Below are 13,743 nucleotides of genomic sequence, written 5' to 3'. Positions count from 1 at the left end.
AGAAAGATATTCTAAGGTGGTTCTTCAGTTTTCAAAATGGCCAACTGTACAATATTTTAATTATCAAAATGATAACCGTCGGCTACGAAAAGGCGAATACTTATTATTGTAAAAAAATATTTTTAACCGACGTGTCGTAGATCTGTGTGTATGTTGTTGTATGTTCAAGTATTAAAAGGACTGAGTTTCTTATCACTTGTACCCTAAATTAGGGCTTTGTAATCTCTCTCACCTTTGTATTAGGGTATAGCCAATGTCTTGTGTTGGGTTTGTGTTAATTTATATTAAAATATATTTTAAGTAGTTTGCTGTTTCATTTATTTCAGCAAGAACTCGATATTAATATTGAAAGTTATGCAAACTACTACCCGTACCCAAAAACGTAGAGTCAATAAGATATAGGTATATACTATAAGATTCCGCTCTACATAAAATGTTGAATACGATAGAATTACAATTAGATTCTACCTAAGTACTAACTTTTTATAAAACATACTCGTCGTAGCAACAAAACCGTAAACATTGTTTGACAAAAATCTACCTGCTCTATTTCCGGACTGTGGCTTTATTGTCACCACGCACCCTCTTTCGCGCAGGTACGTACACAGACTAACCTCTCTATGTCGCACGAAGGCTCACAATTAACCTACTTTTCCAATCGTGTAACAAACATCCTTACATTAATATTCTAGGGGTGATGCACAACCAACTGTTCATGAATCGACAGAACATGAACATCGCTTGTGCATATCGCTCCACCGCTGGAGACATTTTGTGTGGAGGTTAGAATGAATCATAGAATCTGCGATAAACAAGTCAAAGGGCACAACAGTTTACTACAGTGGTTATTACGAAGTGTATTAGAGGTAAGTGCTAATTTTTGTCATTATATCACGTAAGTAAAGCCATTTAAACGACCATTATCGTTACGTTGTTTTTTGTCAAAGGTCTACATCGTGTTGAATTTCCTAAGTTTTTCATAACTTAATGATGGTACTAAAAACTTATTTAAAAACACATACCTACAGTGATACGAAAAGTTTTGTTAGTGTCTGACTTTTGTTGAAAGTGCAAAATTGAAAAAAACAAGTATTTTAGCAGACCCAAAATTATTTAAATTTTGTCTGCTTGTAAAACAAAAAATATAAATACTGTGTAGTTTGTTTTAGTATGAGTCCAGGGTAAACTCTACATCTCTATGAGTACAAAAAATCTTTAAGGATAATCCTTGCAACAAAAGTTCGCGATGATAACCCAACGGTTTAGGCATACGACCAATTCCAGAGGACGCAGTTCGATTCCTGTCTACCGCTTTTTATTTAGCTTGCCTGGAAAGGTAATGAGAAAAAATTGAACAAATTACTAATAATATTTAAAAAGAAAAGCTGGCGCCTACTTTATTTTTGATAGCAATTACTACTTAGACTCAACAATAAAATGTAGAGCAGTTGTTCAAATTAAGTTTGAAGATTTAAAAAATGTCAAGTGAAACGCAATTGTACGTTTGAAAAGCCTAGGCTTTAGGAAACATAAAGCAATTAACATTATCAACTGAGCCAGTCTGAACCAGGATTATAATTGCAAATAATACGTGACACGTTAAGATGCACTTGATAAGTCCACTTATCAACGACAGATTAGTAATATTTCATGCAAACTTTTTATTTCACCAGTTAAAAAACTGGATGAGTCAACACGCACGTATTTTAAGATATGTAATAGGTAGGTAGGTATACTGTACTCACGATTGTTTATAAGGGGGCGTCCATTAATTACGTGGGACAATTTTGGCTATTTTTTAACCCCCCGACTCCCTTGGTGAGATTTCATGAGATTTTGCCAGACCCCCTCCCCCACCAACTAATCTCACGTGAGATTTTCCAAAATGCCTATTTGCAATGTAAATGAGATAATCCGTGCTTCGAAAATATTGGATTTTATAAAAAAAACCAGACCTGCGTAAAAAAATTAACTTAGTACAATTTTTAATTATTAGTATACATTTTGTTAATATTTAAGCATTGGTAGCAAACTGCGGATCGAAAAACTGGGCCTGTGTTCACAAATGCAGACGGAGGATTTACTCTGTTTGTTGTGGAAAAAAATTACGTGATATTACTCGACACCCCCTCCCTTCCTTACGTGAGATTGATTAAGTGAGGTTGTTCTGGGGGCCCCCCCCCCCCCTAAAAGTCTCACGTAATTAATGGACGCCCCCTAAGCAATATCGATTGTTTCTATCGATGACGAAACCTAGTCCTCAAACTACCAGACGATAACATTGACAGATAGTAACAATTTGTGTTATCAGTCCGTGCTGTAGCTCCGGTCGCTACCGCATGCATGCTGTCTTAATTATTGCTTATCTGCATTCGTTATTTTATTGTCATAAAAATAACATCGTGCTTCAATTGTTTTTGAGTTACAAAAATACGGATTCAAAATGTTACGTACAGTTCAGTGATATTTTCCATAATAATAGAGATATGTGTGTGTTTAAATTAAATGATACACAATGTGTGGTGATAACAATATGGCTTGCTATCGTTCAATGACTTGAACCTGTGATCAAGATCGGAGAGTGAACTTAAGTAAATAAATACAGCAATCTGGTACTTTACCTACTTATTTATGTAGATATTCAGTTAGTCATTCAGTTTGGTTGTTTACATAGATGTTTTATGTATTTTGTAAATTAATTCCCACGTTAAACACGATATTTAAATAGAAAACAATGATTCATTGATTACTAAGACAGATGTAACGATGCGCAGCGGCTAAAATATATTACATGTTTTGAACAATATTTTCACGTTCTACTTTCATCACTCCAAAAAGTAATTATTTTTGTTTATATTCCTAAATTTTAATAAAGTAACTACATACATACTTACCTACAAAACGTAACTATAGCGATTAAAAAGAGAGTAAAGACTGCTTTATAGAGTTCTAATCGATCCATTAGGTAACAATAAGTAGAGACGGAACGTAAAAGGAGGAAAATACCACGTTGGTTCGTGCATAATAAATAATACCATTATGTCATTCTGTTGTACGTACGACATAGGAATTGGAAAATAAATATAAATAGACACAAAAAGTTTTTACTATAGACACGTTAATAGGCATGTGGTTTTCCTTAAGTGGCTGCAAAGCCAAGTTAGTTAAGTGACGTATGGTTACAGAATTTATGTTTAACATCTACGGTGTGAAAGGCCCATAAAGCAATGAAAATAAAATTCACATCGGAAAGAGTCATAAAGGAAAAGACGCCGACCTATATACGAGTGTTATGTATGTCGGAAGGTTATTTTAGTGTTTCACGAGCGCACGCACCAAGGTCTTCCTTCGCCACGGTTAGCCGGTTAGTGTCAGTGTAAACATTGTAGAGAGCGTACGTATTTTCTGCAATAACACTTTTAATCGACTAAAAGCTTTATTGCGGCCGTGTTTATTACAATAAGGAGTTAAACCTTTGTTCTAACGAGTGATATGAATTTGTTATTAGTTAAATTGCGTGTCTAAATGATGAAGTCATCGGCCATTCGCGAGGGTCGACCGGTGTTCCCTTTCGCGTAGTTCGCTTGTTTTGAATGAGACGGACGAATTAGAAAAATCGCAACTACTAGTCTAGACAGTGTTTTGTTTAGCAAGCTTTAATTTGTGGCGTGGTCGTAGTTTAAATAGTAGCGTGCTTTTTCAGGTAAGATTTTTATCCAAATGAAAGATGCGTAACTATTAAGTAACTCATTTAAATTGATTTATTTGTTTTTCATTTACTATATTAATACTGATTTAAAGTGGACTATTTTCTTATTATGCAATAGACCCTTTAAGACGCACAGTGTCACACACGAAACAATCACAGAGCTCTATTCAACGCTGTGCGTTCGATTTGTTTGTTCACTTAAGCAAGCCTCGTTTGTGAATAAACGATATTAAACAAGGTTAATAAGGTAAAAATAATTTAAGCAGGCAATTACTTACTTTTTAATTATGTAAAGTACCTACCTAAAACCATTAGGTATAATAAATTAAACTCATTACAGTTTCATTTGTATAATTTAATTAAATTTTAATATTTTTATGTAATTACACTTATTTTTAGAATGCCGGCGCTTCGTCTACTGGGGCGACGATGGATGTTTGCCTCAGACGATCTAGTGTTCCCCTCCATCTTGGAAATACCATACAGACTGACATGGTACGTAAATATAGGAACATAACATCATTATCAAAACAAACTGCCAGGGGCAGCAATGGGTGGGCCGGGCGAACACAACAGAACACAATGCGAATTTATTGCGCAAGAATAATCCTAATTAGTACTTAGAATTAAGAGCCAAAGCACACGATGCGTTGCGACTTGCGGCGCCGCATCGCAAAGATTTCGCCGTTTCACGCGGCGTGTGCCCGCCACAGATATTTCTATGAGACGACGCAGCGACACTGCTCCGGCGACGCACCGCGCCGCAAGTCAACGCATCGTGTGCTTTGGCTCTAAGTGTAACTTTGGCTGCGTGGGTAGCGGTCTCTCGAAAATCTTTTTCGCAGGGTTCTTTCTTTTGTCAATGGCTGAGTTGCTGTGCACCACCTTATTTTAACCGTCACTAGGTGTTTTTCGTATGGAGTTTGACATACTTTTGACGTTTGTTAAAGTTAAAGTAAGATGGTGCAACCCAGCCTAAGTATGACTGTAAAAATATGATTTGTTAAACTCGCCAAAGGCCACTCTACACTGAGTTAAAACTGAAGATTCAGCACAGATAAGCCTACATTTCAGACCTTGTAAGAGTCACAAAAAAATTTTATACCACGAATTAGAACTAAACTCTTGACTTGAATATGATACTTACTGTAACTTAAAGGATGCTTAATAGTTTGTTTTAACATGCTAACTGTTCTAGGCTGCTGCTCCTGTCGCTCGTGCTGCGAGACAGCGGCTCCTTCGATTGCAGGGAGACATCGTACGCGCAGCTGTTCGTTGATGGATGCCTCATGATACAGGTACTTACACTTTAACCCTCAGAAAGAACAAGCATTCATAAGTGACACATACCTATATCTTATCTACTACTTAATTAGTAAGGAAATCTACTTACAATATTAAATTCTCACTACAACTACTACAGGATTTGGCAACACACAAACACTTAAAAAAGTTAAAAAGATCCCGATGTTTGGATCCACCATTTTGGTTGCACGACCTTTTTTAAAAGTGTTGTGTTGCCAAATCCCGTACATAGTAAAGTGAGAATTTAGTAAAAATGCAACATGAAAGTTTTCAACATAAGTAAAAATAATTAATTGTGGATGTGAGCGAGTTAGACAATTCTTATCTCATATGGTGACCCCATAACCTAACGTATCTCGGAAACACATTAATCTTCTTAAAGAATGCTAATGTAAGTTATCCAAAGCTAGTGCTATGGAAGCTGTATTCTGTTAGCTTCTTTGAATTATAAATCTCATAGAACAGAAATTAGTCAAATATTTCTCAGCACCAGCCCATATTATATTGTCCCTAAGTGGTGGTGGATACTGAATAAAAGTTTTGATTTGAATAAGTTAAATTAAGAGACTTTATTTGGTGCAGGTTGTGGAAATCCTTCTTCTGGTAGCCACTGCGGTACACTCCGCGCGAGGCTCTCTCACAAACGAAGAGCCCCGGAGATACGTCGGGCATCTACTGATTTGCAAGTATATTTGCCCAAATGTTTATAATATTAAAAGCTTTATTATTTGAGAATTTTATTATCTTTATTATTTACCTATTAAAGTTAATAAGACTAGATAATGTACTAAGTACTGCATAGTTCGTTATAATTTAATCACTAGCCATGGAGTTGGAAGAGAGATAAACAAAAAACTTATAAATCTTTTTTTGAAATTGTTGATTTTATTAAATTGCTTTTCCTAATGATCATGAATGATTTCAGATTGTTCTTCCTGATAGTGGAGATGGGATTACTCGTTATGGGTAATATTTGGGTAATAATTGGATCAGTCGATTGCCAAGTATCTGGGTTCACCAAGACGATTTTACAATGTAAGTAGTTTTTTTTAGTAAGTTAATTCAAATGTCCGTCGACTGTAGTATATCAACATTTAGGTGTGACAGTCTCAACTTCATGATAGCTTTTCTACGCCCTAAAACAGGGCTGAAGCCAAAGTATTTTTCTTCTCTTTCTCTACATTTTTGTAGGTTCTTTACGGAATTTATTTATTCACAGTCAAACCTGGATAAGCGAGAGTTCAAGGGAGCACAATCTCATTCTCGCTTATAGAGGTTTCTCACTAACCCGAGTTTCTCGCTAATGCAGGTACATGGGTAGCGTTTCTCTCTTATAGGGGTCACACCGTCACACGTGTCCATTTGAAAAGAATGCGATAAAATAACAACAATAAAGTTATATTTAGTTCCACGAAATTAGGAACAATATTGACGAGAATACAAAAACAATGGTAGGAAGTTCCACGAAAGTTAAGAATGAGACATAAAATAGCACATGTTAAATTTGTAAATAAAGCTCGACTGTCGCTTATAGAGGTATAGATAAGTAGCAGTCTCACTTACGGAGGTCTATGAGGGAAAAACGACTCTCTCTTACAAAGGTTTCTGTTTCTCCCTAATAGAGGTTTTGGGAGCTTAAAATGACGGGTCCTGGCTATTACTCTCACTTATAGAGTTTTCTCACTTATCCAGTTCTCACTTATCCAGGTTTGACTGTATTTAACTTTAATGGCAAAATACATTTGTACATAAGGCGAACTTAATGCACTAAAGCATTCTCGACCAGTTTACCTTTGGGTTGAGCAGAAAAGAAATTTGAATTTAAAGCGATCACGAAATTAAATCTGTCACAAATGTTTCATACTTTTTCTAGAGGATCAGGCATTCTTTAGTATCAAATGGTAACGCGTGCCTTTCTTCTTTTATTTCACTGTCTTTCCTAATTAGAAACTTATTTCAGGTATAGTCATACTGTCATGGATACCAATGGCTTTAATGGCACTGGCAGTGTACTTTGCCTACGACCCATTAGGGACTCTGAAGTACGAAGATCTGCAGACCCCTGAAGAGAGGGACTACTACCATAAGAAGTTCACAGAAATATGGGAGAGCAGGCTTCGGTGGACGTTTTGGTATTTTAAAGACAGCAAGATGAAGGAGGCAATCAGCGAAATGGCATGTGAGAGATATTATAATTAATACTTAGCCTAAGCTTACTCGTAAAACTTATCTAATAAGGTCTAGCTATACTTTAGTAGGACAATCATATCACACTTACCCACTTAAGTACCTATGTAGCCACAATCAATTGATTGGGATATTGATTGATTTGTGGTTTATGTCCATACTCCTACTTAACCCAGATCACTAAAAGCGACGAGCCTGTCCAGGCCAGCCGCTGCAAAGCTTATGTATTAATGTCTATAAATTAAATGATAAACTTTTCTTTCCAGCGCTTCTAAGTATACTGTTCAGATCATCAGACCTGGTTCTCTACGACTTGATTGCCGGGTCCATACTCCTACGCGTCCGTCAGAAACGCGAGTCGAGGATCAAGAAAGCCACCCAGCCTGCTGATGCTGAGACAGTCACTGAAGAAAACGAGTATACCACAGATATGCGAAAGATCTGCGCCGACGCACCGGCCTGGATGACGGTAGAGGAGGCTCAGCATTACTTGAAGTATGCTACTGCGGCGTATGGTGGACTCTATGTGCTGTATAGATACTACTGTGCTGGGTTTTGCTTCCTTCTTCCGTATTTGAGATGCTGTTGTTGGAGGTAAGTGTTTCTTTTTAATATTTTATGGACTTCTTAATCTAAAGTAGGTACATTAATAGTTCAACTTCGTAGTTAATTGTTACTAGAAGTAATAATGCTACGCAAATTATGTAAATAATTAATTAATTTCAAAAACAAATGATACTTTGTTAAGTTTAGCAGAAATTGGTTTGTTTATCATAAAACAAGAACTACTCGTAACATCTGCACACTATTTTATTAAATCGCTAACTGTACCTACCATTTCTATTTTATTGAACCGTTTTGAATCAAATATTTGCAAACAACTAAAAGGTTGCGCTGTTATTTAGGTATCTTTCTATCGTTAATGTATGTAAATAGGACTGATGCTACTTTTCCTTCCTCAACTTTAAAATTCCATTTGTGTGCAGGCCGCGACATGTCAAGGGTGACAACTGCTGCATGTGCAACTACGCAGGGCTCAAGTACATGTCCGATGTCGCCGACAAAGACTTCCTCTTCGTTTCCTTCGAGAACCACATATTTGAAGTAAGCTAATTGCCATATTTTACACTATATTAATAGCAGCTAACTAACCAATAACAAGAAATTTTAATCCTACAACGAAAACATTTTCTCGTCCATCATCAAACTAATAACTCTAGTACACTACGCTATCACTGACTACAGTTAAATAACGGCGAAGAAGTTACGACTGCTACTAATATGCATCAAATAAATCGCACCTCCCGCAACAAGCACTTTTCAAAAGTATGCATCCTCAATTCCTCACTTCCCACCAACATTGGTACCATTTGAAAGCCTAGTTCTAAACTTAATTTCATTAAAGGAAAGGTTTTTACCCCAAAAATGTGTCTTTAGAAGGATCCAGAGTCACTTCTTCGAAAAATAGGTAGTTACGCTTGAGCCAACTTTTATGGCTATAAAACTGTTAAGTTGGGATTAATCGCTATCCATCTGTTAAAGAGGACACGTGAGGTCATTATTTGGTTTTATAACCATAAAAATTGGTCTAATTGATCCCACAGATGAGCCCAAAGTGAGGTCATTTTTCAAGTCACATTTATGGTATATGTTAATCATTTAGTTATTAAGAAATTAAATGTGTTTTGCTTTAATGATATTTATTGGGCTTTCAAATAACACCAATATTGTTGGAGCACCATGATTGTGTCAGAAGAAAATCTTTAAAGTTCGCGTCGCGGAAGGTGCAATTTATTTGATGTTGAGTATATTACCTACGTTTGTCATTTACGTAGCTACAAATACTACGTCGGGTACTAAAGAGTAGCTACAACTGCTACGTTACTACTCTACTAATTAGCTACGACTGCTACATGTAGCTACGACTGCTACATTTAGCTACGACTGCTACATTTAGCTACGACTGCTACATTTAGCTACGACTGCTAAATTTAGCTACGACTGCTACATTTAGCTACGACTGCTACATTTAGCTACGACTGCTGCGTACGACTACCTACTAATAAGTAGCTACGAACGACCACTGTTTTGACTACTACCGTGTAGCTACGATTGCTGCGTAAGCTAAGTAACACGGTTCCTTAATTTAATTTGCTAATTACAGCTGCTCTGTAAGATAAGTTTAGAGAAAAACTGTTGATTTTTGGTACTTCCGTTTTGTTTTCTGACGATAACATTGTTATATCAGGTGCCTTTCTACGTAATTGCTGAGCACGAACGTAGGTGCATCGTGGTGACCGTCCGAGGGTCCATTTCGATTCCTGACATGTTCACAGACTTAGCCGCCCCTGCGCATGCATTTCAAGCCGAAGGTTGGTGGAATTTTCCTCTTCTCCTGTATGTTGTAGGAATTTAGTTTCGTATTTTCCATAATTAAGTACTTACCTACTAAGGATTACTAGCTAAGGATTTGAAACGTTTGATAAATTAAATTTAATTCCAACACTATCTTTGACGTAGAATGAATTATCTTTTGTGTTTTAGGTCTACCAGAAGGTTCCCTGGCTCATAAAGGCATGGCATTGGGCACTGAGAAGACCCTAGAACGACTCGCACCAATTTTGGAAAGAGCGTTTGCTGAGTATCCCGACTATGAACTAGTGATAACAGGTAGGTAACGAATATTTAGGTATCATAACATCTTATCGTTGCATCTTCAAATTATTACGATAACAAGAAAAATACCTGCCTTATTTACATAAGGAACGTGTAAAGTAACACAGACTTTAGAAAGTTAACAAGTATTTTAATAATATTTACCTACTTTTCAGGTCACAGTTTGGGAGCTGCAATATCTACTTTACTTGGTATCAAGTTAAAACCAAAATATCCCCATCTCAAAGTATTTGCATTTTCAACACCGTGTAAGTCTGTTCACCTTTTACTTGCCTATTCAAATTTAAATCTTAATTAGCATACTAACTCCAGATGTTAACAAGCGACTACTAAAAATATCTTGTTACGACGTTGTTAACATAATATTATTATTGGAATCTGTTAAAAATATTTTTGACAAGCTGTACAATTTTTGTCATGTACTTAACTGCAATATGGGGTTTGACTGTTAAATAAGTACCTACCTATAATCATGGAAAAATTATGATTTTTGTAAAATTAATTACGTCAAAGCTAAAAGTACAAAGTCAGCGTCCTACGTCCAGGTGGACATCCTATGGCTGAAATGATGATGATGATAAGAATGTGCTATCGGCAATAGAGTTAACTGCCCATTGCCGGACATGTCGTCTCGTTCTATCGCAAAGAATCACCATTTGATGAGAGCGAGAGCAAAAACGGAAATGGATAGTTACACTGTGGCTGTGTGTACCTACTTACTCGTAGGACGGTCTAATGGCGTCGAGTTCGAAAACATTCCTATTTTTCCTATGGACTACTTGTTATTTCAGATCAGGTCATTTAATCTCTACTGCACAAACCTCTGTTATTTACCAGAGACAAATGGAGAATTTGGTCTACACTCTCCACATTGGCTAGACGGGTTGGGGAGGCTTGATGTGTTCATAATGTCTCTTACGATATCCACGTGAATTCCAGATTCTAAGGCCCAGAACAGACGGTGAAACGCAACTGCAACGAAACTGTAACTGCTAGTTACTTTTGAGTTGCATCTAAGTGTCTGCCATAGCGTCCGTTAAGAGACCACACATGACGCGACCAGTTTGAAACTTTCAGTTTCAGTTTCATTCATAAGAATCATCAGAAAGTTGCAGTTTCGTTGCAGTTGCGTTTCACCGTCTGTTCGGGGCCTAAAATAACCAGATCCAGTTCGTTTGACGTCGGTCATCATAATTTATTTGTCCTTTTGCAGCGGGCTTACTAAGTCGTGATGCTGCACGGTACACCGAGGGTTTCGTTATGACGGTAGGCGTCGGTGATGACCTGGTGATGAGGATCAGTCTCAAGAGCGCGCAGATGTTCCGCGACCGGCTTTTAGAGACCATGCACGCTACCAACTTACCTAAGGTAACTTTAGTGATAGAAAGAGAAAGAGAAAAATATTGTTTATTTAATTCAAGATAGTTCATTATTCGCAAACCTCTTAGGCCCAAACTCGAGTATGAATGTATACTCAAGATTAGATTCAAGGCTGTGTGAGCTAATTTCAATATTTGGATTATTTGTATCTTTGAATAAGACTCAAAGTGTAAATTAATATTTTAGAGAGTCGCATGAGCTATGAAGTTTACTAACGTTCATAAATATCTTGTCTAGGTATACTTTTTTCGTTTATCTAAATGAAAGTTGAAGATTTGCTTACAAAAATACCATACATTACATTTTAGTCCCCCTTTCTGACATCTAAGTACTGCAGTAGGTATTCTTCAAACGGAAACCTTTTAGGTTTACTTACATTGTTCTCATCTTTTCAGTACCGGATATTGCTGAAAGGACTTCGCTACATGTTCTTCACGATACCTGAAACGGATCTGAACACTGTCTTCAATGCACCGACGGATGACATCGAGGCGAACTTAATCGGTCCAACTAGATTAGTGAGAAGTGTTTCATACGTAAGTACCTAATACTTATCTTATTGCCAAAAAGCCAAAAAATAAGACATAGATCGTGCCATCCACGAAGACGTGCCCTAGGTAGGTACCTACCAATTTTTGGTCGAGGAAAGCGCGGGGTGCGGGGAGTTTGATACGAGCAATTCGAGCGTCTTTATTGCAATGTGCGTGTAACGATGCAGCGTGGGACATCCACCTACAAGGTGGACAGACGACATCGTAAAGGTAGCAGGGAAGCGCTGGACGCAGGCCGCTACCAATCGATCAACATGGAAAGCATTGGGGGATGCCTATGTTCAGCAGTGGACGTCCTATGGCTGAAATGATGATGATGATGATGATGTGTAACGATAACACTCAAACATTAGCGGAAGAATGGTGGGGCACGTCTTCGTGGATGACTCGAACTAACCTTTCTATATTTAGCATATCATAGCCAAACATTCACTCAAATGTTTGTATTACATTACAGGACATAGAACGAATGTACATCGCGGGACGCATTCTTCACATTGTGCCTCACAAACCAGCCGGTATAGACAGGTAAGGATGTTTGAAACTGTATACATAATTAACTTATCGAAACCATATGCATGTTGAGGCACAGAATAATAATAAGAATCTACTTAGTTTAGGTAGTAGCTATTGAATATTCATTAAATAAATAAAACTAATCGCAAAGATTAAATAATTTGCAATAAGTCACTCTTATCATAATTTGTGGTCATTATAATTATTACAATTAATATTCAATGTCAATGTCTTTTGCCATGACGAAGTCCTGAATTAAGTTATTAATCCCAACACAAATGTTCTAGGATATGAGTCATGTCTATTTGCAGTTTATTTACAAAGTGATAGTGAAATAAACATGATGCCATCAGAAATCAAAGTCTAATAATTAATCTTTTACAATCACTTTTAATATGACCTCATACATGTAAAAAGTACCTACTTACCTACCCTTTTACGCAGTCAATTGAATTAACTGATTATTAAACAAAGGGCCTTGTAATAAATACTGTTTTTCAATATCTTTTTCAGAAGTGCCCTGGACCGTGAGCCAAAGTACAAACTCCGGTGGGCAAACGCCGAAGACTTCGCGGAACTAGTGGTAACACCAAGCATGCTAGTCGACCACATGCCCGAGAACGTTCTGGAGCCCTTGCAATCCATTTGTAGCGCCAGATTAAATAATATTATGTAGATAAGCGTAATCAAGTATTGTTACAGTTCTCGCCAGTGATTGGCGATATTGTAAATACAAACAATGAAGATTCTCTTTGTTTTTTCATTGTGATGGAAATTTAAGTCGGCCATATTTATTTGCAATATTGCAATCTTATATGGCGTGAACGTTCTGATACGTTCTGATCTTAACAGTTCAGATGAAGTAACAGCGGGGTACTCACTAAAAAGTTGTCCGTATTTTTGGATCTTGATCCCTTTTTCTCAAAGCAAGTCAAGCAAGAGCGACTAATAACAAATTGGAAAATACGGAAACAGCGAAGCCCCGAAATGTTTACTGAAGTAGCATAGAAAGAGACTGAGTTTTAAAAACTTGAACTCTTAAAGCGTCTGTAATACAACAAACTTAATCTAGAGTTTATTCACTATTAAGTGCCTATGGTGTCTCAATACGGAGAAACGATCTATGTATTTTTTGAAATGTATAATGTCCCAGATTAAAAACGTATGATGTGATATTTTTTTACAATGCAATAGAATGTAAGTGCAATAAGTGTTACTTAATAATTATGTTGATTTAATTTTTGCTGTTACTAGAAATAATAAACGGTACAACTATTTGAGAAGATAGCATTTATAGATAATATTGAATTTCTAACATATTTTTTACATGACAAGCATGATACAGTCGGTAACTCATCAGAATGTTAAAACATTGTTGCTAAACCTCATTTATTATAACTAAAGCCCGGTCTGTGAGCA

At 36.8% G+C, this 13,743-nt stretch overlaps 1 protein-coding gene across 6 annotated transcripts; it reads left to right on the top strand.

Moving 5' to 3' along the window:
• The first annotated feature begins 615 nt into the window (after positions 1–615).
• inaE (inactivation no afterpotential E) lies at positions 616–13,572 on the top strand. Of its 6 annotated transcripts, none has more exons than XM_028303393.1 (15): positions 616–866; positions 4,109–4,204; positions 4,908–5,007; positions 5,597–5,700; positions 5,940–6,049; positions 6,975–7,193; positions 7,468–7,795; positions 8,188–8,305; positions 9,450–9,573; positions 9,746–9,871; positions 10,033–10,125; positions 11,091–11,245; positions 11,653–11,793; positions 12,266–12,336; positions 12,838–13,572. In XM_028303393.1, exons 2-15 carry the CDS (start codon positions 4,110–4,112, stop codon positions 12,998–13,000), a joined length of 1,947 nt encoding a protein of 648 aa, XP_028159194.1. In that variant the 5' UTR covers positions 616–866; position 4,109; the 3' UTR covers positions 13,001–13,572. The 6 variants fall into 6 exon arrangements, with proteins under 6 accessions (XP_028159194.1, XP_028159197.1, XP_028159196.1 ...); XM_028303396.1 differs by lacking the exon at positions 616–866 and adding an exon at positions 2,312–2,591; XM_028303395.1 differs by lacking the exon at positions 616–866 and adding an exon at positions 2,312–2,612.
• The last annotated feature ends 171 nt before the right edge of the window (positions 13,573–13,743 follow it).

Source organism: Ostrinia furnacalis, unplaced genomic scaffold, assembly GCF_004193835.3.
Source record: "Ostrinia furnacalis isolate ACB-3 unplaced genomic scaffold, ASM419383v2 OfSCF1234, whole genome shotgun sequence".
Taxonomy (NCBI): domain Eukaryota; kingdom Metazoa; phylum Arthropoda; class Insecta; order Lepidoptera; family Crambidae; genus Ostrinia; species Ostrinia furnacalis.
The sequence above is the reverse complement of the archived record's forward strand: the minus strand, read 5'-3'. Positions and strand labels throughout refer to the sequence as shown.